Genomic DNA, 26,061 nt, shown 5'->3' with positions numbered 1-26,061 from the left:
TCCGAGTGTATGTTGGGTTCAGGTGGGGCACGAAAGAAATATTCATTGTAATGTACAGTGTAGTTCGCAGACAAAAGCCAATCAATTACGTACAGTCTGTTTCGTTGCCTCAACTTACAACACGTTGATTTATTTCATACAGCACTGTTGGATCCAATCAACCTCGTCCAACCCCCACTTTGTTCTCTGAGATCTGATTAATTGCCTACCTTGGCTGGCATCTTAATGGCTCCCACGCATCAAGTGGGCCAGCGGCTCTCGTTTGACGGCGCCCTCTGCACCATCAGGTACATCGGCGACGTCGCCGGCACTTCGGGAACCTGGCTGGGCGTCGAGTGGGATGATCCTTCGCGGGGCAAACACGACGGCTGCCACAAGGGCGTTCGCTACTTTGTCTGCCTGTCGCGATCACCCACCGCCGCCTCCTTTGTGCGCCCGACGAGGCCATCCGACCCGCCGCGGTCGTTTATCGAAGCGGTCCGCGACAAATACGCCGATGAAGTTGTAGATGATGCGGCTTCACGACCAAAAGAGATTGTCATCTCAGGCAAGGTAGCCGAGGAGGTCGGTTTTGACAAGATCCGCCGGCGAATGGCTCAGCTGCACGAGTTGACCATAGTCATTGTGGATGGCGCCCGCATCTCTTTTGTGTCCTCGCCGGATGGCAGCAGTGAGGATAAATGCTCCGTGAAGGAAACTTGCCCTCGCATCGTCGAGCTCGATATCAGCCGAAACTTGATATCTGACATGTCTACCGTCATCGAGATTTGCTCTCAGCTCTCCGATTTGCGAAACCTGAGGCTCAACGGGAACAGATTTTGGAATGTGCTTGACAAAAACCCGCGGCTTGAGTCTGCTAAAGATGTGCTCAGTAATATTACAGAGCTAGCAATAGATGAGACCCTTCTTTCTTGGCAAGAAATATGTCAAATCACTTCCTGGTTCGGCTCTTTACAAAACCTGAGTTGCGATCTCAACCAACTCTCATCCATACCAGCACCATTCCCGGCAACACTGTCCAACTCACTCACCACCCTGAGCCTCGAGTTCAACGAGTTTGGCTCTCTGTCAGATCTCGCTCCACTAGCATCACTTGGCTCCCTACGCAATTTGATCCTCAAGGGTAACAACATCACAACAGTATCGAAAGATGACACCATCCCGGCCCCTGTGTTCAGTTCTAGCATCTACCATCTGGACATATCATACAACCGCATAGCGACCTGGTCATTCGTAGATGCTTTGCCCGACAGCTTCCCAGGCCTTCGCTCCCTCCGTCTTGCCCACAATCCCGTCTACGAGAACCCCACCACAGTCTCCCAGGACGTCGGAGGGACTACATCATCACAAACCCAACCCAGCACTTCAAATACCGCCACAGCCCCCAAACGTAGCGTCAGCGAGGACCCATACATGATCGCCATCGCCCGCGTCGCCTGCCTGGAGCACCTCAACTTCAGCGCCGTCACGCCAGCCGAGCGCACCGACGCCGAGATGTTCTACCTCTCCCGCATCGCGCGCCAGCTCGCCACCGTGCCTGAGGGGTCCGAGGGTCCTATTCTGGCGCAGCACAGGCGCTACGCCGAACTGTGCGAGATGTATGGTGAGCCGGCCGTCGTGCGGCAGCAGGAGATCAGCCACTCGTTCCTCGAGGGGCGGCTTATCAAGGTCGAATTTCGCATGGAGGAGAGCCCCGAGACGGCTCGAGAGGGTGCGGACGATGCTGCTCCGGAGCTGGTGAAGAAGGCAGAGATCCCGCGTGCTCTGGACATGTATGCGGTCAAGGGCATCGCCGGGAGGTTGTTCGGTATTTCTCCCTTGGAGCTGCGGCTCGTGTGGGAGACTGGCGAGTGGGATCCTGTCGCTGGGTTTGATGAAGATGATGATGATGACAGTGGGAACGAGGACCTAGTCGCGGGATATGATACGGAGCCTGCAGCAGCGGACGGAGGTAATCAAAAACACGGACGTCTGGTCCGGAGGCAGGTGGAGCTTGTCGACAGTCCACGGCAGTTTGGCTACTGCATTGATGGAAACGAAGCCAAGATCAGGGTTGGGCGGATATCTACTTGATGAGGTGTCACTGCTTGGTTGTATGTTTTTGTTTCCCCTCCAGATGCATGTCAACTATGGGAACAAACACGTGCCACACATAAATTTCCAAGTGACTGAGAGCTTGATCGAGCTTGGCAAGCATGAGACGCTGTGTGAAATACAAACAGTATCTGTTATTGAAAAAGAGATTCTAGCTGCGTTTACGATTGCTATGTTTGGTTTGCTCATGGGTTTGAATAACCTGCAAGCCAAATATATCAAGCTTGACAGTCACAGCACACATCTAAAGAGGCGGAATACAACTACCACTGGCCTTGTCATTCCCATCGCAATAGCCTATTTTATTTGGAAGCTCATAAACAGCACCTGCTCCCAATATATAGACCCAGCCTCCCCAGTATTCATTGAAAATCTGCTCTAATAATGCGTTATCTAGCGTCAGCATAATTGGACCATTGAGCTTTAGCCAACCCCTATCAAGCAGCCGTTGCTCACAAAGGTCACAATGGCGCTCTTGCTACAGTACTACCTCGTCCGTCCGGTCAGGAAAATGCAGACCGACTCCGGCTACGTCAGCATCCCTGAGTCCAAGGTCCCCATGATACCCATTGACATCCTTCCCGTATGTAGAACCATCATTGGGATTTATTTTTCCTTGCCCTACTGTCCCGGAAGATCTTGAAGCTCTTGCTAACTTCAAGGGGCAATTTTTTTTTTTAAAAAAAAAGGAGTGGATCGAGATCGTCGGACTTCCGCGCTCACTCAGGGACAACCATGCCGTCGGCCTCACCAGCCTGGGTCACGTCGAAAAGCCCGAGGAGATGTTGGAGGTTAGGCTTCGCAGTGTGGACCCGTCGGTGCACGACAGAGCCATGCAATATGCCCATGTATCCCATCTGTCTTCGGGGCAGAGTGGCGCCTCGACCATTAACAACATCCCGTCCCACGAGAAGGAGCCTGTCAGAACGACGACAGGTGATCACGTCAAGACAGCGACGTTGAAGGAGCTGAAAAGGCAGCGAGGGGAGCGGCCGGACGGCGAGACGCTTACAAACACGACAGAGCCCGGACGACCCAACGTCGATGCTCCGCGCAAGCTGGAGGCCGAGATGCCCGCCGTGCAGAACCGGCAGTCTGACGAGGCGAGTAGGTCACTTCGAGCTGCGCCACAGAGTGTTCGTACCGCGGCGGGAAAAGCGCCCGTCTATTCAAAGCGGGCTCTTGTAGCCGCGCCAAATGGGCTGTCGAGCTCGGTCCACGCACAGAGTGATCCCTCAACCGAGATGGCAACGAAGGGCGCAGGAGTGTCTGCGGCGGCGTCTCCTCGACATCAACGATCAGCTGGTAGAGCAACGCAGCCGTTCGGTAATGAGGGTATGCGGAAGCCTACGCACGGGGCGAGGAAAAAGACGAAAATTCCAGAGTCCCGTCGGTTCTGCCATAACTGGTGTCATCGTGGAGCGTGCAAGGTGAGCTCTTCTCCCAAGTGAATGACACTCGCATAGGACTGCCTATAGACACAAAGTAAGCTAATTCCCATGTGTGAACAGTGGGGTGCTGAATGTCACTACCGTCATGCGATGCCTGCGACCCGCGAGTGCCTTCGAGAGGTCGGACTCAGGGATTATCCCCGGTGGTGGGCGGAACTCTCGGGCGCGTCGACGGATACAAGGCCGCGCGGCCGTACGGGGCAGAGCGCAGCAAGGAGGAAAACACCATACGAACAAGAGACAAGGCCGCACGAACCAGAACTACAACGTGAGCCTTTGAGCATATCCAAGCGCGCGGTTGCAGAGGATCCCGTGTGTTTGGATGCACATCCGTCAGAGGGACTGTCACGGCTCCAGGTTTCGGACTGTTCAGGGGTGGCACATCGGGTGACGCAGCTTCCAGCTACGACTTCTCTGGCGGAGGGGAAGAATGTTGCTCAGGAGAATGGGACCCGGGAGCCAGTTAATCTAATCGATCTGGACTAAAGTTATACATGAGGTACCTATGAGCCACTTTCCAGCAGTGTATCTTAGTTTAGGGAAGGTCTTGCGAGCTTTTGTACTAAAACCGTCAAAAATATCTAAACCCGTCGACTTGATCAGATGCATATCAAGCACAAAAGTATGGAGACCAATATGTTTGATAAAATAGATGGGCCAGCCACGCGGGCGGTAGTTCTAATTTCCCCGACGGCGCTGAAGGGTTTGGAGAGTGGTTAGTCTTGGCGGGGACTTTGAGGCACAAAATGTCGCGGTGTTAGCGGGCTCGGATTTACAAGCACATAAACTCCGCGAGTTAACCGGGAACACAGTAAAGTCGAGAGAGGGTGCCTGCGTTTGGCGACACTTAAGATAAAGCAAAGGCAAATAAGAACCGGTGATAGTTCTAATAGGCCCGATGGCGCTGGGGTTTACAAGGTGTCCGTGGCGTGGGTAGGTGGCGGGACCTGTTACGTGGAGGGGGGAAAGTCCAGTATTCAATTTAGACCAGTCCGAAAGGTTTCAATCAGTGTAACCTAGTATTCGCTCGGTCTCCATAGAATTCTATATTTCAATGACGTTGACACCCACGATTATGACTTGATTGGCATTTGAAAAAATAAGAAGAAGGAGAACAAGACAAAAAGAACAAAGGAAAGAAAGATCTCGAACAGAAAACTTGTATCAACAACTGAGCTTCTCATTCCAAACCAATACTATTGTGTTTCCAAAATTGATAGTCACCAAATCTTGCATTCCAAGCAATACAAAAGATCAAGCTGTGCAAAAATGCCTCAGTTTAAGGGCAAAGAAGTCGGCCCCATTGGCTACGGATTGATGGGTGAGTAGACTGCCACCTCGCTGTTCCTTGAAGATATTTGTCTAACAAACAATCATAGGTCTCACATGGAGGGTAAAGCCTTGCCCAGAGGAGCAAGCATTCGCAGCCATGCGGGAAGCGCTCGAGAGGGGCTGCAACTTGTGGAACGGAGGCGAGTTCTACGGTACTCCAGAGTACAACAGCCCAGTGCTGCTCGAGCGCTACTTTGCCAAGTATCCCGAGGATGCCGAGAAGGTCGTCTTCAGCTTGAAGGCTGGCGTGGACGTCAAGACGCTGCACCCTGACGGCTCACCTGCATCCGTGGGACGTTCGATCGACACTTGCAATAAAGTCATCAACGGCCGCAAAAAGATCGACACCTTTGAGTGTGCCCGCCGCGACCCCAAGGTCCCGCTCACCGAGACGTTTGGTGCGTTGGAAGAGCACGTCAAGAAGGGCGACATTGGTGGCATATCGCTGAGCGAGGTGTCTGCCGCGACTATACACGAGGCGGTCAAAATCACAAAGATAGACAGTGTCGAGGTCGAGCTCTCGCTTTGGAACCCAGATGTGCTGCACAACGGTATTGCTGCTGCCTGTGCGCAGTACAACATTCCGATACTGGCATACTCCCCCATTGGACGAGGGGTAAGTGGCCCTTATCTAGCGGGCATTGGATGACTAGTTGCACATTCCATATTTCTCCATTTAGAAACATATGAAGTCAACCTAGCAGACATAACACTAACAATATCATACTCAGTTCTTGACGGGAGAAATCAAATCATTCGACGACATTCCAGAGGGTGACTTCCGTCGATCATTGCCTAGGTTCCAACCTGAAAACTTTGAACACAACCTCAAGCTGGTAGATGCGATCAAGGAGATGGCCAGTAAGAAGGGCTGCACCCCAGCTCAACTGGCCATCAACTGGGTCCGGTCTCTCAGCCAGCGAAATGGGTTGCCAGTCATCATTCCAATCCCAGGTGCCACCACTGTCGAGAGGGTAAAGGAGAACTCCACAATCATTGACTTGTCGGACGAGGAGATGACCGAGATACAAAACATGATATCAAAGTACGAGATCAAGGGCGGTAGGTACGCCGATGGCCACCCTATTAATGGTTGAAACCGTCAAACCTGTAAAATCCGGTATTTATTATGACAGTTTGGATGGACTGAAGTTAGGTAGCAAGTTAGCGATTGAGCAGTGTCGTTTTTGGAATTGAATAACATGGAGAACAGAGAGGGACGCTGGATCAGTGGTAGAATGTGAAAAATTTCCACAGCAAGGCCGTGAAGCCATTGAGTATTGCAGAATTCTTAAAGAGTCATCATAAGGGAGCGCGGGTAAAATTCTTAGCTCGAAAGTATGAAAAGAACTTACCATATATGAATTGATCGCTTGTTAGACTGATCATCCCATATTCCAAGCCTTACACTAAGGCAGGCACCTGTCCTACGTGGGAAACATATCTTATGTTTTGGTTAGAAATGGAAGGAGAATCAAAAACAAATGCAGCGCCAAAAGGCGTTAAAAGCTCGACACGTCTGTGGATGAAATGCGTGGATCCCTAATTGCGGGGCCGTCGGGTAAACAACAGGGTCAAGGGTCCATTTTAGAGGATGACACTCTTAAGAACAAAGAACCTCAACTTTTACTTATTCGAAGAAAAAAAAAAAAAAAAAGGACAAATAAAGAAATCCGCCAAGAGATCAGACACCGCCACCTAAACTCACAAACGCCGACGACCCTGAAGAGTGACTCTAGACTACCAAGGACGACAAATTTCTGCTCCTACCGGCACCCCATTCGTTTGCTGCTCTAACCAACGGTGAACAAACACTAGACGCGTCGGTCTGTGTTGATTGCAACATCCTCCTCCTTGCCTTTTGCGTTTTGCTTTCGGCCAGTCATGGACTCGGGTGACGACATTCTAGACTACCTGGCTTGTAAGAAGATTTTTCACAATAGTCACCGGCGGAACGGTGTAGATTTGCTAAACATCTCGCCCAAAACAGCTCTGCTGCCGGCAGATTATAGGAACTTCATACTCCGACACATCTTACAGTCCAACACGCCCGTCCAGATCGCCAAGCGCAAATTCGTCTACCACGCCCAAAAAACATTCGACGTCATGTATCCGTTCGTCCAGCCGCTCGTGAGCCGATTCCTCGGCGCATTGTACGACTCCCCAGACGTGGTTGTCATAGTCTTCACCCTTACTGTCCTCTACCTTGCGTTCCAGATCCTGAACTGGATGCGCCGCGTCGTCATGTTCTGGACCAGGATGGTGGTGCGCGCCACCACCCTCGCTGTCATTGTCAGTCTACTATCTATGGCATACCAGAGAGGGTTGGAACAATCCATGCGGGACGTGTTTGTTATCGGTGGGAAGCTTTCAGGATATGTGGCCTGGGCCAAGGACATATGGCTTCAGGAATATGGCAACTACCAGGCTGCCGCTGCAAACGGAGAGGCACAAAGAGGTGCCTATGCGAACGCACGGAGTCATCGTTAGATCAAGACTCAGGTGATGTTGGAGACAGACTCTAGCCTACGATTATGACGACATGTCCTTACGCCAGTTATTTATTTGGGTATGTGCGCCCATCTCCAGTAAACATGCCGCTCTGTTCTACATCATTGCTCTCCTTTTTGGGTATTATCTTTCGTTCATTTCATCATTACTCTTCCGGCTCTTCAAACTCCTCGTCCTTTAGTTCTCTGGGCTCCTGCGCCTCGTGGAACTGTATGCAATCGTCGATGTAGCTCAGAATGGCGCCGACACTGTCTTCGTCGGATGAGTCAAGCCTCAAATAGCTGACCATGCTGAACTGTTCGATAAGATTTGCTACCGCCTTGTTCAACCGCCTAAAGCTTGCACCGCGCATCAACACATCTGTGTCTTGCGGCGGCCTCTGCTCTTCGTCGATATCCTCATCTCCTGCACCGGTTTGGTTTCCCTTGGTTGCGGGATCGTCCTCCAGTAATGATACGTCGGGATTGATAAATCGCTTGAGATCTCTCTTGCGCACCTGTCCCTTCACCAAATCCATCTTGGATAGGATGTTAATATGTGGCACCTCGAGCATTATCATGGCGCTCATCGCACTCAACGTTCCGGCAAAGAATTTGGGGCGGTCAACGACAAATGTGGCCTCGAGAAGGTAGGCGGCGCATAGCCTTATGTCGAGAGCACCGGATTGTGTAAGGAATTTGACCAGGGCCGGAAGGATCGGAATGTGCGTGTACAGTTCGATCTGGCCGGGCATGTCGATAATGATGAGATACTCTTCGGTCAGGGACTCCAGCGCCTCTGTGAGAAAGTCAAGGTTTTCCATGAGGAACTCGAAGCAATATATCAACCCTCCGTTTGGGCCCAAACCCATCTCCTCCATGACATCTTCGAGTGAAATTAGGTCTTTGATATCCAGGTCTGGTGTATGCTCGAAGGATTCCGCTGCTGGGTCAAGGTTGACGTAGAATGAAGATCTACGGTTCATACGGAGGTGGGTGATCAGGGATGCGCAAAACGTAGACTACACAAGAGGAAGAAGCAACGTTAGCTACGTGATGAAGTTCCCATTGATTGTGGGAAGGATTGCGCGACCTTGCCAGCCCCCGCGGGCCCCATGACCATGACCCCGAATTTGCTCATCTTTCCAAGATTATTGTTGGATTTTTCAAAGTCTGATGCGATGTGATGCGATGTGATTCGTTTAGATGTTGGCCGTTCAAAAGTATTGGACGGCAGCCCAAATTGGCGTGTACGAAAACGCGGCTGGACCAAAATCGTTTTTTGGAGGGAAAAGTGGCGTAGCAAGCCCTCTGACGAAATGTTGGGATTTCGATAGTTCGAGGAATCGACCGACGTAGGTATGCTCTCCCAAAAATCTTTGTTTTCTGTGCCCAAACACGACTCTAGATTATTATAAACGAGCTTCCGAGTCAACTTTCAGGGCTGGTCGCAACAATGGCACTTTGGACGCGGCATAGTGCCGCGAAAATTGTACAACCCCCATTGCGATAAGCTACGGCATGAACGCGATAAGAGAAAAAAAAATGTAAATTACGTTGAGCTGAACCCCGCGCCCTTACAGAGGTGGGGCTACTACAGTCCCTGGATGGGAGCTAGAACTTCGGTCAACTTTGGGTTTTCGGGGATGCTCCAGCTATAATACCTCCCAGGCAAGGGTGCTTTTTTCAAGGGACTCACCGACGTTTGATCCCATGTTTTGAGTCACTTTATCGCATTAGTGGCCGAAGAACACAAGCGTGTGAGCACGCAATTGGTTTGAGCCCTGATGCGATGCCCGCAAGGATATCGGTATAGGTTGTCCGATTACACGGGATTCGGTCTTGATCTTGACGCAGAACTCGGTCGTCTTCTCATGGCGTCCTTACGTCGTATGTTACTTCCACTTTGATGGTACTCGTGCAATTATTACTAAATTCGGCCTCAGTAAATAGTGTGTTCATTTCTCATCCAATCGTGTGGCGCCATCCCAACCACGCGGCAACTCGTCTGTTGTCGCGGCAAAGCATTGGTCATGACTTGGACAAACCACAAGTAAGCCACTGCAGAAAAGACTCATATAATTGTTTCATTTCATAAAACTTTACCGCGGCAAAAGCTCGAAGCTTGAAGCAGGTGGGTGTACAGGGAGAGGCCACAATGCAGAAGGGACTACTTGAATATACTAGTATTTTGTAGAATTTTAGGGATTCACAAGGCCAACTTCGGTGAAGATTTGCAAAAGAAAAACTTGAAAATGCAAGCAGGAAGTACATGTCCCAAAACATCTCTTTGCTTTTGACCGACAGCCATGAGCTCATCATGTAGAGCTTTTTAGCTTAATTAATAGCATCTGTCTACATTTGGTAGCAAAGCTACAGAGTACCTATTTGCCGAAGCTCGGCGCACCCACGTTGGCGGGGTAAATTTGTCGGAGCCACCTTTCCTACTACGGTCAAAGTCTCAAGTCATGGACAGTGAGTGACCTCCGGTTATCTTTTCCAATCATCCCACCCTGGCTAGCCTCCCATAAAACTCTCTTCGGATTTTTTTTTTCTGTATCCCCCAACCTCCTTTCTTTCGCGTACATTCCTCTCCTGGCCCTCTCCGTCGATTGAGCTGTTACCGATTTCATATTTCTTGAACCAATTCGGTGGTTCTATTTTCTTTGCTTTTCTTTCTACATTTACAGCTTCAGTTTCCATTTCAAGTAATACACACAAACAAAATGGCCCCCAACGGAGTAAACGGTGCCAGGCACAACGAGGGTACCTTCCTCTTCACAGTGAGTCTTCTCTTCTTGACCGGTAGAGAACGGTTGACCGCTTTAGTCGCCTGGTCTCGTGTTCTGACCAAATCACTTCCAATTAGTCCGAGTCCGTCGGTGAGGGACACCCCGATAAGATCGCCGACCAGGTCTCTGATGCCGTTCTTGACGCCTGCTTGGCGCAAGACCCGCTCTCCAAGGTCGCCTGCGAGACTGCCACCAAGACGGGCATGATTATGATCTTCGGCGAGATTACCACCAAGGCCAAGGTTGACTTCCAGAAGGCGGTTCGCGAGGCCATCAAGGACATCGGCTACGACGACTCATCCAAGGGTTTCGACTACAAGACCTGCAACCTTCTGATTGCCATTGAGGAGCAGTCCCCTGACATTGCCCAGGGTCTCCACTATGAGAAGGCTCTTGAGGAGCTCGGCGCTGGTGACCAGGGTATCATGTTCGGATATGCTACCGACGAGACCCCTGAGCTGTTCCCCATGACTCTCCTCCTTGCCCACAAGCTCAACGCTGCCATGTCTGCTGCTCGTCGCGATGGCACCCTCCCGTGGCTGCGCCCTGACACCAAGACGCAAGTCACCATTGAGTACAAGCACGACAACGGTGCCGTCGTTCCCTTGAGGGTAGACACCGTCGTCGTCTCGGCCCAGCACAGCGAGGACATCACCACCGAGCAGCTGCGCAAGGAGATCTTGGAGAAGATTATCAAGCAGGTCATCCCCTCGAACATGCTTGACGACAAGACCGTCTACCACGTATGTCCTCTACTCCACTTGGAATGCTTGCTGGCCAAGCGTCCGTTATCTACATCTGCCCATTACTAACACCTTTTGAACGTCTTCTAGATCCAACCTTCCGGTCTTTTCATCATTGGTGGACCCCAAGGTGACGCCGGTCTTACTGGACGTAAGATCATTGTTGACACATACGGTGGCTGGGGTGCCCACGGTGGTGGTGCTTTCTCCGGAAAGGACTTCTCCAAGGTTGACCGCTCTGCAGCTTACCTCGGCCGCTGGATTGCCAAGTCGCTGGTTGCCGCTGGTCTGGCCCGCCGTGCTCTTGTCCAGCTGTCGTACGCTATCGGTGTTGCTGAGCCCCTGTCGATCTACGTCGACACCTACGGCACTTCGGAGAAGACCTCTGAAGAGCTGGTCCAGATTATCCGCAACAACTTCGACATGAAGCCCGGTGTCATTGTCAAGGAGCTCGACCTTGCCAAGCCCATCTACCGCCAGACTGCGAAGAACGGCCACTTTGGTACCAACCAGAGCTTCAGCTGGGAGAAGCCTAAGGCCCTGAAGTTCTAAATATACTGCAGGTGCAATTTTTTTTTGTTTCAAGGGCAGCGGATTCAACGTCCGGTGTGCCCTCGCCTTTTTCACACAACTCTTCTTCCTCATCTCATGATACCTACTACTCTCATCGGACTAGCGCCATAATCACGGTGACCTCCACCATTTTTCTTGTTTGTTCTATTTTTTTTTCGCACTTTCGATTGTCTTTTAGCAGGTTATGACTGGGAATGATAAAAGGCTGGCGTACGGTTCTCAACGAACCTGATTTTTTGTTTTTTGAATTTTCTTTTACAATACTGGGCGGGATAAAAAAAGGGTTCTGGATGCATCTTTGCTCGGAGTGGAGGCGTCTTTTTCAACAGAGACATTTGCGCATACTCTCCGGGGTTTCCCCGGTCACATACATACATACACTCGACATTCAGATACCACAGGGGAGCATTCAACAATCGGCGTTAACGGGGGGAGAGACAAAAGAACTTCAACATCTTTGCTTTCCTATGTTGAAAGCCGGCAAAAAGATGGGCTTGTCGCTTTGGCCAACAAATAGAACTGAGCAGACTAAGACTAGCGACTGATCATGGCCGCCTCGGCCATGCTACCTAAATAACTAAATACGTTGGTCTAATGATTTTTTTTTTTTTTCGTGACTGTGAATAATGATTCTTCTCAGTGGTATATCTATTGGGCAATTGAGGATTTTGAAAAGCCTAGGCCAGTCCCTCCGCTCCCGGCCTTGGGACCTGCGCCTAACCGTCAGCCGTGCATCGGTAGTTTGCGGGTCCGGGTAGCCAGCCGCGCCGTTGAAGCTGATGCTCAAGAGCATTACCCTTTCTGGATAGCTAGTCCAGGTACTTGGCTACGCCATCGACGGAGATTGCTTTTCCCAGCGCCGAAAGCTACAATGTTGAAGTACGGACCAGCACGTCCCTATAAGTTTTGTCTGATCGAGTACGAAAAGTCGGCAAGAAGGGTAGAATTTATGCGATAACCTGCCCAGTCTACATTACCAGATGAAGGAGTGCACACGTGCATTCAACAAAAATAACACATAGCCAAGCGTATGAGACGAGAACGCCCAAAAAAGACAATAAATGAATTAGCTTCTACGCTATAGTCTCATAAATATGTACAATATGTGCACTACTATCACCTTGCATAAACCAAGGGAGCCATGAGCCGGCGGTGAACGAAACCTAGATAAAACCAACGAGCAATGTTCTACTACGTCGTAGGTACGAAGTACATTAATAGAAGTACATGCGATGTGGTGTTATGTAAGGCAATAAATTTCATCGCTACCGGTACACAGGCACGATAATTGGGCATAATCTAACGAATCGCTGTCCAGGGAAGGGGGCTTTCATTTTTTTTTTTTTTTTTTTTTTTTTTTTTTTTGCGCTTTCCCGCACCAAACTGGAATGCCGATCGTTTCTTGTTTTGGTGCCAGGGGTGAGCCTTGATTTTTGTGCATCTGCCCCTGGCCAAAAGCGCGCAAATAAATGCAGGTTGACGACGGAGGTGGGGTGCGCGGAAATGACTATTTGCTGGTCTGCAGGGTAGCCGTACACAGTACTGGAATATGATTGATTGATTGAATCTGGCGGGGGGCACTCTGTTATCCCTTGTGCAGTTATAGTTTGACAGAGGACTACAAGAGCCTGGACTAGACTAGTGAAAAAAAAGGTGCATGCGAGTGAAGTATTTCGGCTTCAGGGGACTTGGGGGAAAGCAGTTGCAAGCAAGTAGCCTAGTCGAACTAAAGGGAGGCTAGGTCAAAAACACGGCAAGGCTAGGTGGCCTGCCGCGCCCCTAAAAAACAGCCATGGTCACCCAGGGGCGGGAGGGAACGGTAATTGAGCTTGGGGGGAAATAATGTGAAGTGGAAGGTTTTTGGTTCGGGTTGTCATGGCTCTAGAGTATAAAATGAAATATTATGGGCCCAAGAGGAAGGGACAAAATTGAAAGAATAGTACTGGTACGACGTAAAAAAATAATCCCTGTCACTGCATATAATTAATCGAAAACCATCGCGCTGAAGATAATGTAAAAGCTGCAGGGGTTGGCCACGGCCATAGGATGAACAGGGTTTGTCGCTTTCTCCTTTCTCATTGTTGATTTGGCCCCAGAAGCATTTCATTAGGTTTTGAATTCAGCCGCGTAGTCAGTTGAAATCACTCATATTTACCTAGGTACCTAGGTAGGTACGTGATCAGGTACCAGATTTATTTCTGGATGGTTTTTATCATGCACTGTTGATGGCAGTGCGACTCTACTACCTAAAGTAGGTGCATTGTTCACTCACAAGGATTCAATTTTCATCACATCTCTGAAATTCCATGCCGTAGGTACGCCCCTGTTGGATCGGCCAAGATCGACAAGTCTCCGTCGCCGGCTCTCTTTCCGTCGCTCGCCATTCTTCTTTTTTGGCGCGCTTCGTTCACGGCTATTGTCTAAGACACCATCCACAATTGTTTGTCAGAAAAAAAAAAAAAAGAAAAAAAGAAGTAAAACACCACCGGCCTTATTCCGTCACCCATTCTCGCCAGTATTACCTCTAGTTTCTACTGGTTATACCCCGCAAAATACAACTCTGTCGCCGTTGACACGAGGCTGGCTGGCTTTGCGCCGGAAGCCACGCCAAGTCTCCCCTTTTGACCCTAATCTAAAAAACCAAACTTGGTCCTCTGGATTGCCGTCGGTCGTCCTTCCAGCGACGGAAAACAGACCATATCTGGGCTCTGCTATTGTTATCACTTCGTAACCCAACCTTGGTCGCACGCGCACTCTTGGCAACCTCGATCGACAGACAATATTGGGGAGAATCTAGTCGACGGGTACCTACCTTAACCTACCCAAGACAGGGCCAATCTATCTGTGTTGTACAGCTAGTGGTGGCTGCCTCTGATACGATACTGCTACTACGATTGTACTGTACTGTAATAGGCAATCGTCTGGTCACTGTCTCTCTGGCCCACTCGAATCTCGATAGGCAGTTTCCACGAGTCAAATCGTGGACAACTTCGACTCGAACGGGGCTACGGCCTGCCCGTGCGCACCTTCTTTATTTACTTTCGTGTTTCGATTTTTAGCCCAATACCACTTCGAACACGGGCGATCAGTCAATCCGCCAGTCACATCTTCTTTAACGACGGGAAGTGGCGTCCATCCGATATTGAGTGGACTGACCTGAGTGCCCGCCGCCATCATGGCCGCTACGACGGCGACATACTCGGGCGCAATGCCGTCGCAGCCATATCCGCAAATGCCCGCCTCCCCGACCCTCACGAACCCGGACATGATCCTTCCCGACTACGACCGGCCGCCGTCAATGGACCTTGATAGTCAAGATCTCGACCGCTCGCAGTCGCCCCTCATGATGTGGAAGAATGCGCAGGCTTCAACTTCGAGCGTCGATTTGACGCATCAGATGTATGCCGGCTCCAACGCAACACTCGATGCCGCCTTTGGCAACAGCGGCCCCATCAGCCCCATCACCCCGACGACACCCATAATATACGGAAATGGCACAATGCTGTCCGACATTGGCGAGGTCACCGAGGTGGAGAGCACCCCAGGAAAACCGTGGACCTCGCGACCTCGGGGAGCCTCGAGCGGCGCCGACAGCGTCATGGACCCTGTAGACAATGCTCTACGCTCATCGCCCACGATGGGTCTCGACGGCGTCAAAAAACTTGTCCGCAGGCCAAACGACCGTCAGAGATCAGGCTCGATGGAAAGCACCAGCACCATCACCACACAGGACAGGGCCAACATCTTTGCCGACTTTGACGACTCGGCCAGTGTGGGAGACGACAGTGTGTTCTTGGGCGATGACGAGGAGAGCGTTGCAGACTCATACAGACCGGACGAGCCAGCAAAGGCCCCAGTCCCCAGACCGCCGCAACCCGATGGTCGTATAGCCCCGGCTGCTGCCGCTGCTGCCGCCGCGGCAGAACGGAGGGCTGCAAACGTTGGCAAGGATACGGAAAACATCCAGGCGTCCCTAAGCCAGCGCGCGGAGCTGATTCTTGCCAATGCGAAACGGAGACTGACGACAATGGAGGGCAACCTGAACCGAGCCCGCAACACTCTGCATTCACACTCGCCCTCGCTGTCATCACTGGGCTCAGAGTGCTCAACCCCTTCACCCACCCGTGCTTTTGTCGTATCCCCTGGACATAGCAGGATGGGCAGCGATAATACTTTTCGAATTGGTCTGCCGGTAAAGGTTTATCCTCAGAGGTCGGCAAGCGCAATGGGGGCTGCTGGTGGCTATAGGCAGCCGCTTACAACCTCGCGAAGTGTCGACAACATTCGCCACAGCGCGCATGATGGCCCCAGGTCAGACCACAAGCTGTCGCCAGGTCTGCGCGATGCTAAAATGGCGCCGCTGAGCGAAAATCAAGATGACGTGGAGGGCTCTGTCATGGGCGATGCTCGCCGAGTTACACAACCGTCTAGGAACTTTTTGAGCCCGACGTTTGGCTACCCTGACGAAGAAAGGGTCATAACAAGGTCAGCTTCGGTTAACCAGATGCGCGATCTGAAGGACCAGGTGCAGGATCTCAAAGGAAAGATTTCCAGTCTGCGAGACCAGGCGCGGGTTGACAGTATACGGAGGAGAAGTTTCCAAAGCCTGCGCACCCCCAGCCCTTTCACAAACGCACGCGTCGATCAATGGTTTGATGGAACCAACGAGGCCAAGACTGGCTTCACCTCTGCTGGACAGTTGGATGATGAATCTACGACGGAGCGGAGCTTGTGGACCGGAGAAGTAGAAATCCCAATTGTCCGCACGGATCAAAATTCAGATGGAATCAACAGCGCGGGCATAGTAGAGGACTCGGCGATCAAGATCCAGGTTGCGGACGCAAGTGAAGATCTTTCCACAGATGAGAATTTCGACACAGCAGAGGGAGATCTCCAAGGGGATGATGACATTAGCGATATGGTGACGGAGGATGGCAACTATGATGACGAGAATCCCGATTATACAAGCGAAAGCGGCGAGTCCTCATACCACGATACATTTCAACATCCGCTTTCCCACGAGGACAGAGAGGACGCCTTTGATTACGAGCACTTCATATTGCACAGTGCTCTGGGGACTATCAGCCAACAACGTCTGGCCCGAAGGGAAAGAGGAAGCTTCAGTTCTGAGGAGTCGGTCGAGACCCAGCGAGGCCCGGTGACGGATTCAGAGCCGGTGATGGCGAGAGTAGGTGGTATGGGACTGCGCAGGAGTGCCAGCCATTTGTCTATAGGAACAAGTGCATCGAAGGACTCATTCGACTCGTTCGCCACAGCAGATGAGGGTCGCGCTAGCCGGGAAGGTGGACGCAGGACAGTCGAAGGCAACAGGTCCCGGGCTCAAACACGAACACAGCACCGTGACGATACCGGGGTTGCAGCGACCCCAACGATAGCTGAGGAATCCGACGCGTACTCTGGCTTCGTTACTCCCGTCGACGAAGGGGATGTCGATAACGAAAGCAGCAACGAGGGAAGTAGCCAGGGTCGTAATGAGTATGGGGCGATATATTCGCCGCCGGTCGCTACCGTTGCGCGTCGACCTGCTAGCAGCGCAGCAACGCACAAGGCCAATCGACCGTCGGTGTCGTCGCTCGACTCCACCGGCACGATGAGAAGCTTCCCACTTGTATCGCGCAAGAAGGCCACAAGTTTGACCAGCATTCCGAATACGGAAAACCTGCGCAACATTTCGAACCATCTTATGAATGACGCTGCTGCCATCTACGAACAGCGGTCCGGCAGCAGCTTCAGCGGCCGGTCGAGCCCTGTTAAGAAGTCTAGCGCACTAGTTGAGCCGAACACTCCGCTTGCGCTGCAACAGCTCTTACGCGAAGATCAGTTCCTCGTCGAGAGACTGGTTGCCAGCATCGGCAAGTGCGTCTTGGGCCTCACGGAGAACGGCAGATCCAGTGCCGAGAGCCGGATGCATCGGAGACGGCTGGACGCGGCGCGCAGGATTCTCGAAGGCATTGATACTGTATAGCAGCGAAACAAAACTAATACTGCGGCAAACTATTCGATTTTTTCTTTTGTATTCTCAATGAGGTAATGTGGACTTTTGTTTACGTTTTTGTACATATAATGATCTGGCTGGTATCCTCCTGAGAGACTGCACGTCCATCGGAGGGTATTTTTTTCCTATGTCTGTCTAGTTCTGTCTCACTGCTTGCAATCAAGCGGACTTTACATTCTCGCGCGGTCTTCCCCTGTGGCTGGTTGACATTTGGTGTCGGTATAAGCGCCGTTTTCTTCTCATGTCTACTTCAGAGCGACATAGGTCTCAATGGCATTTCGGTGTAAGCCTGATTTTGATACCCCATCAGTTCTTACTATGACGGTTGACGTCTTAGTTTAATTTGCTGTTCCTATATGAGGAACTTAGCCTTGGCACTTATGATTCTGTGACAAGCTGATCGAGAAAAGGCAACGCTTCTTATATTATCTATACTACATATATGAACTAGTGTTGAAACTGCGTACTCCCCCTCATCCCCCATGGTTGGCTGTTGAAGCTGTTCAATATCTCCAATTGTATGGGCTCTTGAATTTTTGCACCTTAAAATTCCCACTGCCTGCACCAGTTCTTCATCAATTCTGGGGTCACGGGCTCCAGATTAGCCATGGTCGGGCTGAGCTCGCAAGTGCGCTTCATGTCAAAGTTGAGACGATGGCTTTGGAGTAGGCCTTGGTAGAAATCCAACAGCTTGACTGCCGGGTTCTTTTCAATGTTTTTGGTGTCGCTGGCGCTCTGCTCCAGCAGCTCAACCCACTTCTCTATGGGCACGATTTCTTTGATCCGACCAGCATAAAAGTCACGGACGTGCGGTGCCAGCTCGCTCCACTTGCTGCTTCGCGGGTTGACGCCGTGGAAGTATGCCGTGTTCTCATGCTTCCAGCCCTCGCGGGCGGGGAGAATGGCAGCGACTTCCAAGATCAACTTGGCCATGTCCTCAGTGGGCGTCCAGTTGACATCGTCCATAGGGCCCAGGCTCGCGGGCAGCGCACCGAGAACTAGCGAGCTGGCCACGATGGACGGAAGCCACTCCTGCCTGTTCCAGACGCCCTTCTCCCCCCTCGGACCGGCGATTTGGCCCACGCGAACCACAGCCGACGACACGCCGCTGCGCTCCCTGGCTTCATCCAAGATCAGGGAGCTGACCAGCTTGGAGCGCCCGTAGCCTCCCGAGGGGAGAGTCAGGTCGTCGACGCGGCGCTCCGGGAACGGCCCGGGCCCCTTCCACTGGTCCGCCGTGCCGACGGAGCTGACAAAGACGACGTGGATGTTCTTGGCGGCCTTGAGGCAGAAGTCGACAAAATTGCGCGCCGAAGCCACGTGCGGCTCAAAAGTCTCGATAGACATGTTGAAGTTGACGGGCCAGGCGTTGTGCACGATGCGGTCGACCTTTTGCAGCAGTCTGTTGTAGACATCTGCGTCCAGCCCCAGGTCGGGCCGGGACAGGTCCGCGTTGTAAAACTCGACCTTGGGGAACGAGGTCGCCAGCCCGCGCTCGGTGTTGGCCTTTTTCTGCCGGGCTGCGCTGTCGTCGCCTCGGTTCAGGCAGATGATCTTGCTCACGGAGGGGGACGACTGCAGTATGTCGAGCATGTAGGATCCCAGCGCGCCGGTCGAACCCGTGAGGATGACAGTCTGGTCGTTCGTGGCCGGCGCGGGTTTGTTTTTCTGCAGGGTTGGGTCGGTCGGCAGACCTCTCGTGTATTTTTCAATCTGTGCCTTCATGACTTCGATATCATGGGATGGGCCGCTGCCGTTTGTGTGGCCGTTTGTGTGGCCGTTGGCGTGGCCGTTCTCTTGCCCGTGGATGACCGAGTCAAAGAGATACGACGCTAACTTCTCCGCGGTTGGGTGGGCGTAGATGAAGCGCGGGGCGAGGACCGACGGGTTCGGCTTGGGCAAACCAGCGGCCTGAAAACCGCGGCCGATCATGCGCACCGCATTGAGGACCTGCAGGGAGTCGACGCCTGCCGTGAAAAAGTCCCTGTCCAGTGCGAGCTTCTTGCCCTTGTTGTTCATCTCACCGAGCTGCTCGAACAGGTCTCGAATGGACTCGGCCAGCTTAGCCTTGGAGGAGACGTCGATGGGGATGGAGTCGGCTGCACCGTCCGTCTCCTTGCCGGCCTTTTCGTACAGCGCATCCGTCTCAATCTTGTAGAGCTTCACGGCCCCGGGGCGCTGCACCGTGCCCTTGCCGGCCCGGGGGAAGGGCTTGTGCGGGCTCGCGACCATGATCAGTTCCTTGGCGATGCGGCCGTGGGCGACCGACACGCGGTTGGCCTGCTCGACGACCGGCCAGATACGCTCGATGAACCTGTCGGCCTCCTCATCGTTCTTGGGTGAGAGCTCGGGCGACACTGGCTCGACGATCAGGGCGGGTTGGAACCTGCCGGCGCCGACAACCAGGGCGGACCTGATGTCTGGGTGACTGGCGACGATCTCCTCGATGGAGACGGGGTTGAGCTTCTCGCCGTTGGAGAAGACGATGACATCGTCGGCGCGGCCGTGGTACTTCCAGTGGTTCGGAAGCGTCGGGTGCTTAATGTACAGGTCCTTGGTTCGGTACTCTTGCAGGTCCGGGAACGTGTAGAAGATGCCCTGGGATCCTGGAGGGTCGTTCTTGTCCTTGCGCTTGATGATGTGCTCATACACCTCGCCCTCGTCGGTCGGGTCCCCGAACGGAACCCACTTGTTCCCCATGCTCTCCGAGTCTACAATGTACCACTGCCAGAGCTTGGGGTCCCTTTGCAAGTGGTAGGTCAGCGGCGCCGCCTCGGTGTAGCCGATCATGTTAAGCAGCCTGATGCCCTCACGCACCGAGAGCCGGTCGCCGGCCTCGGGGTTCAGGGGCCCGCCGCCAAAGAGGACGTAGTCGAGTCGGCGGAGCGCGTCGACCGCCTCGGGGATGTAGGCCATCTCTTCCAGGATAGCGGGTGGGAGTATGGCCATGTCGAAGTCGGAATAGTGAACAGCATCGATGACAGACTGCGGCGTCACGGGCCGCGAAGTGATGCCAAGCACCACGGGGAGGGCAAAGTAGATGGCCCTCAGCATGCTTACGTACAACCCAGCGGCGTGGAACAGCGGCATCGGGTTGAACATTCGGCGGGCCGACATGGACACGTTGAAGATCGTGGGGCTCCCCATGAATTCCTGCGCGTTGTGGAAGGAGTCGGCCACTGCCAGCATGCCGACGCGCACAAAGACGGGCTTAGGGAACCCGGTGCTGCCGCTGGTGTGCATGACCATGAAGGAGTCATATTCCGCCTCCTCGAACGTCTTTGTGTACGGTACGTGCGGCGGCTTCTTGCCTTTACCTTCCCCCCAGCCGTCTATCCACTCCTCTACCGATTGTGCCCTGACGCCCTTCATGGTGGGGCGCTCGTCCAGCCACAGCTGCACCGTGTCCTCGTATTCTTGGTCGTAGAATATTACATTGCAGTTGGTCTTATTAAAGAGGTTCAGCTGGGCCTCCTTTGGGTTTCGCGGCGAGATGAAGAGCGCCTTCATGCCGGCCTTGACGCAGGCCACGGCGAAGATGATGTACCGGGCGTCGCTTTGGCCGAGGTATGCGAGCGTCGGGAACTGGTCTTGTGCTCTCGAGTCGCCGGGGCCGTTGGTCTGGATGTTGCCGTCGCTGTTGCTGCTTGCGCACCTCGACAGGATATCTTCCTTTTGTTCCAACAGGTAGCCAGCCACGCGGTCCACGGCGCCTGCCACCTGCCCGTAGGACAACTTCTTCCACCCGTCCTCGGCATTGCCGGACCGCGGCATGGAGAACATCTCTTTGTCCGGTGTGGTCCTGGCCAAATCGTCCAGGACCTGTGGGATTAGGCGTTTGCCGTAGGGGATTGTGAGTGCGGGAGACATCTTGGCTGTTACCGCTGCTGCGCAGTTATAATGCTGTTGTAGCTGGGTATCAAAGAAAAACAGAAAGAAAAGAAAAAAGTATGTTATTGTTGTTTGATGTGTACTGGGAAAAAAAAGAAGTGATTGTTGCGGTCTTTGTATGCCAAATGCAGCTTGGTTGGGCGCTGGTTTGGCTCTTCGGCAATGGAAGAAGAGTTGCTCTCTTCCCTAGTGTGATGCGGTGTGGGAAAGGGGGATAGTTTATGGTATTTGTTTAAGCTTTCAGGTATCCGGAGGCCAAAGGGCGTTATGCGGACTCACGGAATCTTATGTATGACTCTGGGGCGTTGGTTGCTTCAAGTTTTGTTTTCCTGGCGATTTACCAGTTTCAGACGAAAGGGAGGACGAGGATCGATGCGACATTTTATAGTGCAAGTATATGTGCCGAGGCAGAGGTGAGTATACATGTGGCGGTATAGTGTTGTAATTTCCCACCATAAAGCTCGTCATGGAAGCACCGGAATATCACATCGGGGATATCGCATCAAAAAAAAAAAAGACCCCCCAGCCAGCAGTTCGGTGAGCTCTACTACTACTTACTCATCATCGATCTTCAATTTGGCGCGGAATTTGGGGAGTGGGCGCTGTCGAAACAACCGGACCTGGTTCGGGCTTTCGCGCAAACCCACAAAACGGTTGGTTACTTTAGATGACGGAAAAGGAGTTCGCGCATCCCAACGGAGTCCCCAAACTAAACATAGTTCCACACATAACGTTCTGACATCCAAGTGCGGAAAGAAAAACAAAACAAAAAAAAAAAAAGAAGAAAAGGAAAAGCAGTGCCATGATGTCCTATGGGAAGTGGTGGGCACAATTACCCAAACCATGGGCATGGGAACTTTGCGGGTGTGTGTCTGTGGTTTTTAAACCTGGATATTTTTATTGATTTGCTTTTCCTTTTTTTCTTTTTCTCATCGAAAACCCCAGGGCGTGCATGCAATCTTTATGAGCCTCAAATGAACAGTCAGATAATCGATGCTCAACGGCAGCAATGAATGTAAAAAAGCAAGTTGAAGTGCTTAGGATGTTGCTACAGAGGATAAATGAGTGTTTGCTTTTGCTGAATAGCAAGAGGGAACGCATGCGAATATGGAATAGCCGAGCAGAGCCGTGTCAAACAAAAGAGGAGAACAAAAAAAGAGACGTCAGTATACCCCGTTCCTGACAGTACAGTAATCCAAAACTAGACTAGACTATCTAGACTAGTCTAGAACTAATTGTTCCGGCAGTTGGTGAAAGATGGTGGAGAGGAAGGCCGTGCTGAGATCATAAACGAGATCCCCATGTCCAAGCAAGCTTTTTGATTTTACGGATCTCTCCGGTAAGTAGTACTAGATATGTAGTAAGTTCACTAGATTGCAGGGTAGATCTTGATGCGGGATGACGAAACAAGCTTTATTTGGTCAATGGGGCCGGCCCGCTCGAGCCTTGACCGCTGCCATTCATAGTAGTAAAGAAAAGTCTTGCCGCCACATCCATGCTTCTGCCATGCAAGCCATGTTACCCTACCATGCGACTGAATCTATTATTTTCCTTTCAGGGCAGGCATGTGTGTGGGTGTGAGGAAATAATTCCGCCCTCTGTGCTACTTGTCTCTGTCCCCGTTCCGTGGGTACCTGTCGTCGAAGGCCGATTAAGCACGAACGCGAACCATGGGATTCTGTAACGTTATTTTCCTTTTCTTCTTCTTTCCTTTAACCCTTTTTCTTTTCTTTTGCTTGTTTGGTTGTAAGCTTCTATTTTTCTCTGTTTCTGCCGTTGAGCTTGAAAGCTTGAGCTAAAGAATCAGCCCGATGGACGTTTTTCTTTTTTTTTTTTTTTTTTTTTTTTTTTTTTTTTTTTTTTTTTTTTTTTTGGTCTGAATTAACGAGTTCGGCAAGTTCGGGTCATGCGCTTCTGTTTTTCTGATTTGTTTTATTTTTTTACTTTTTATTTTTGCTTACTATTAGCTCTAGAGATAAGCAACCCTACCCGGATGAGCATCAAACTAACGCGCCTAGACTGACACAAGATACGGTGAACAAGGGATAGCCAAAGTTCCCGAGACAGTACTGATGATATTCCCGTATCGCTTCACGTTTATTCCCGAGACAATCTTTGATAGAATGATCCCATGCCCCAAAAAAAGAACAAACAAGCAAACCCACTCTGGCAACAAAACTGTCTGTCTATATATGAAAAATCGTCCCGTTCCGCATTCCGGTGGAGTCCTCGCCCGTCCCGATGCCGAGCGCGAGCGCGAATTCCGTATGTATATCTTGAAATCTTGGCAAAAGTCAGCCCTACCGCAATCACTCAAAGAGCGATATCTCCGTACAAAGGTATGAAATGACAACATTATGGATCAAGAATGCGGGGCGGCTTTAATTCCGCTCCGTTGTGCCTTGTGTTAAGTCTGTCTGCCGCAGCACATTCAAATACTCCGTGGCTCAAATGACACTTGTCAAAAGTTGGCTCCCCAGACTCGAGCAAATCCTCTTTCATGGATACCTTAGCCATTAGGTCCAGTGCTTCCCTTCTAGTGCCAAAACAACTCGGTTTCTTAACCAGTACGTTACTCCGTAGTATCAGTGCATGCTTAGCAAACAGTTTTGTCCGACCTATCCGTTGTTGGGTGAAAGCCTCAGGGGTTGGCCTGAAGTTTCTCTGTATCATCTCAACGTCGGTTTAAATGCGCATCTGATCTAGGCAGTCCAAGTGATTCCAGGCCTGCGTTTACTCCATCACTTTCATTAAACATTTTGAAACCCGTCTGCCTTGCCTTGACTGGGCATTGGTTGTTAGCTTTGGGACAAAGGGCGCGCTGTTCCAAGCTCTTTTTGATGTTGCTTTGATCTCGGTGTTTTTTCTTTTCTTTTCGCTATACGAAATAGTACATTGTCGGAAAATCCTCGGCATGTAACCATAGTACAGACGTGTAATTCTGTGAGCTGGGGGGCGTCTATTTTGGAGTTTTCTTGGCGGAACGTTGAGTTTGGGGAAAGGCTGAGGAGGATCGCGGACCATTTCCGTACACTCCAATGCGCCCAAGTCTCCTTAATGGTTTCGGAACTGGTGTTGCATCCGGCATGATTGCTGTGGCCTTCGCCAAGCGACTTGTAAGAGGCCGTTATATGCACGTCAGGCGAGAAAAGTCTCTTGATTGCTTGGTTCTACAGCCATGTCAGCCATTTTGTGTGACGCAAAAGTATGGTTAATCAACTCATTGGTTCAAGCTGCAGGCTGTCCAGTTAGCCGAGCCTCTGTAGCAGCCAACACGGCCAGGGCGAGGAGCTTGCGGATAAATCCGTTTTCCCCATACATTTGCATCCCCGCACTCTCTTTACGCCCCGCGGTTCTCTTTCTAAACATGCCATCTTGCTGTCAAGGGATTGTGTTGTTCGCCAGCCGATCATCTCTCTCGCGCTAGCGAATGCTTAACAAAAAGGAGCCATCATGGCACCTGTATTGACAGTTGCGTGGCGTTTTGTTCTGATATTTCTCTTGACTACCGTTTGTGCCGGACAGGAAGCTCCCGAACCCTCCCCGATATGCCGCTGGCCTGACGGTTCAGAACACAAGGAAGGGATCGCGTGTGCTGGGAGAAAGAATGGTCGTAGTTGTTGCACCCAGGGTCAAGGTCAGTAAAGATTGCCAGGGGCGATTCCGCCGGCTTCAGAGCTGGGATGGTATACATCCAAACCATCTAACATGGGAAAAAAATTATAATCCTGAACAGCATGTTTGAGCAATGGACTCTGCTTGGACCAAAAGACAAACCGACTGAGGAGAATGTCCTGCGCAGACCCCGGCCTGCTACTCGAGAACTGTCCCGCCATCAACCTATGTCATGATGAGACGCCTGACTCGCCAGGCCTCCTGCGACAATGCCCAAAGAGTGAGACGAAATGGTTCTGCCTGAGGCCGGACGTCTGGGAAGACAACTGTGTCAACGCCAGTCTGTGGCTGGCGGCCGGCTACGTAGACGATGGGCGCAACGGCAACCTCAGCGGGATTCTACTGGCTCACGAACTCGAGGTGAGCCAGAACGGTACCGTCGACGAGCAGGTACCAGTAGCCACTCCAAACAACAGCAATCACGATAACACCATCGCCGTCGGGGCCAGTTTGGGCGCGCTATTGCTGGCGGCAGCGGCAGCAGCAGTCTTCTTTTGGCGGCGATGGAAGGCCGTCCTGCACGAGCTGGACGTCATCTGGCAAGAGTTAGAGACGACTTCACCACCAGACATCAATGATCGGCGCCAGAGCCTGAAGCGAGTACCTTCTGTTGCCGAGGTCGCCTTTCCAGACGATAGGTCCGAACTGCCGCAGACTGGGCCTTGTTCGGGATTAGAGATCCACGAGGCTGACGCGGGGCAGGTCTTCGAGGTCCATGGTACGAGCAAATATATGCCTTCGACGAGAGCAACATCACTTCTTAGGTTACCATCCACTGTGGCTTCGTCTCCCAGAACCATGCCTCGGTAGGACATTATAGACGGGGACTGGGCGGACTGATGTGGTCATGCAAATTGGTGGTATGCTCTGAATTGTGAAAAAAAAGCAAAAAAAAGAAATGGGAAAAATTCTACATCCACCTTCCATTCAAGCCCAGGCGTGCTAGTCTTGCCTGAGCTTATCCACCCGCTTATTGCCAGCGTCGGCGACGGAATTATACCGACC

The 26,061-nt window shown here is 51.8% G+C and overlaps 9 protein-coding genes across 9 annotated transcripts; 7 read left to right on the top strand and 2 right to left on the bottom strand.

Moving 5' to 3' along the window:
- Positions 1–225: 225 nt before the first annotated feature.
- PgNI_08963 (uncharacterized protein) lies at positions 226–2,073 on the top strand (the record flags this gene model as incomplete). Its single annotated transcript, XM_031128953.1, has 1 exon — positions 226–2,073. One exon carries the CDS (start codon positions 226–228, stop codon positions 2,071–2,073), a length of 1,848 nt encoding a protein of 615 aa, XP_030978611.1.
- Positions 2,074–2,560: 487 nt separating this feature from the next.
- On the top strand, positions 2,561–4,031 carry PgNI_08962 (uncharacterized protein; the record flags this gene model as incomplete). The annotated part of the gene is made up of 3 exons (XM_031128952.1): positions 2,561–2,677; positions 2,784–3,524; positions 3,606–4,031. The coding sequence occupies 3 exons, from the start codon at positions 2,561–2,563 to the stop codon at positions 4,029–4,031; spliced, it is 1,284 nt and encodes a 427-aa protein (XP_030978610.1).
- Positions 4,032–4,619: 588 nt separating this feature from the next.
- On the top strand, positions 4,620–6,192 carry PgNI_08961 (uncharacterized protein). Its single transcript, XM_031128951.1, has 3 exons — positions 4,620–4,866; positions 4,925–5,493; positions 5,609–6,192. Exons 1-3 carry the CDS (start codon positions 4,815–4,817, stop codon positions 5,972–5,974), a joined length of 987 nt encoding a protein of 328 aa, XP_030978609.1. The 5' UTR covers positions 4,620–4,814; the 3' UTR covers positions 5,975–6,192.
- A 333-nt stretch (positions 6,193–6,525) lies between these two features.
- On the top strand, positions 6,526–7,466 carry PgNI_08960 (uncharacterized protein). The gene is made up of 2 exons (XM_031128950.1): positions 6,526–6,798; positions 6,868–7,466. Exons 1-2 carry the CDS (start codon positions 6,762–6,764, stop codon positions 7,365–7,367), a joined length of 537 nt encoding a protein of 178 aa, XP_030978608.1. The 5' UTR covers positions 6,526–6,761; the 3' UTR covers positions 7,368–7,466.
- Positions 7,450–8,841, bottom strand: PgNI_08959 (uncharacterized protein). The gene is made up of 2 exons (XM_031128949.1): positions 8,460–8,841; positions 7,450–8,388 (listed from the first exon to the last, which is right to left on the bottom strand). Exons 1-2 carry the CDS (start codon positions 8,505–8,507, stop codon positions 7,534–7,536), a joined length of 903 nt encoding a protein of 300 aa, XP_030978467.1. The 5' UTR covers positions 8,508–8,841; the 3' UTR covers positions 7,450–7,533.
- Positions 8,842–9,862: 1,021 nt separating this feature from the next.
- On the top strand, positions 9,863–12,064 carry PgNI_08958 (uncharacterized protein). Its single transcript, XM_031128948.1, has 3 exons — positions 9,863–10,149; positions 10,236–10,901; positions 10,992–12,064. Exons 1-3 carry the CDS (start codon positions 10,093–10,095, stop codon positions 11,451–11,453), a joined length of 1,185 nt encoding a protein of 394 aa, XP_030978468.1. The 5' UTR covers positions 9,863–10,092; the 3' UTR covers positions 11,454–12,064.
- Positions 12,065–14,649: 2,585 nt separating this feature from the next.
- On the top strand, positions 14,650–17,460 carry PgNI_08957 (uncharacterized protein; the record flags this gene model as incomplete). The annotated part of the gene is made up of 1 exon (XM_031128947.1): positions 14,650–17,460. The coding sequence occupies one exon, from the start codon at positions 14,650–14,652 to the stop codon at positions 17,458–17,460; it is 2,811 nt and encodes a 936-aa protein (XP_030979131.1).
- A 573-nt stretch (positions 17,461–18,033) lies between these two features.
- PgNI_08956 (uncharacterized protein) lies at positions 18,034–21,360 on the bottom strand (the record flags this gene model as incomplete). The annotated part of the gene is made up of 1 exon (XM_031128946.1): positions 18,034–21,360. The coding sequence occupies one exon, from the start codon at positions 21,358–21,360 to the stop codon at positions 18,034–18,036; it is 3,327 nt and encodes a 1,108-aa protein (XP_030979132.1).
- Positions 21,361–25,170: 3,810 nt separating this feature from the next.
- On the top strand, positions 25,171–25,866 carry PgNI_08955 (uncharacterized protein; the record flags this gene model as incomplete). Its single annotated transcript, XM_031128945.1, has 1 exon — positions 25,171–25,866. The coding sequence occupies one exon, from the start codon at positions 25,171–25,173 to the stop codon at positions 25,864–25,866; it is 696 nt and encodes a 231-aa protein (XP_030978479.1).
- Positions 25,867–26,061: the final 195 nt, after the last annotated feature.

The sequence above is a fragment of the Pyricularia grisea genome (assembly GCF_004355905.1).
Source record: "Pyricularia grisea strain NI907 chromosome V map unlocalized Pyricularia_grisea_NI907_Scaffold_6, whole genome shotgun sequence".
Lineage (NCBI taxonomy): Eukaryota > Fungi > Ascomycota > Sordariomycetes > Magnaporthales > Pyriculariaceae > Pyricularia > Pyricularia grisea.
This window is presented reverse-complemented; position numbering and strand designations above follow the sequence as displayed.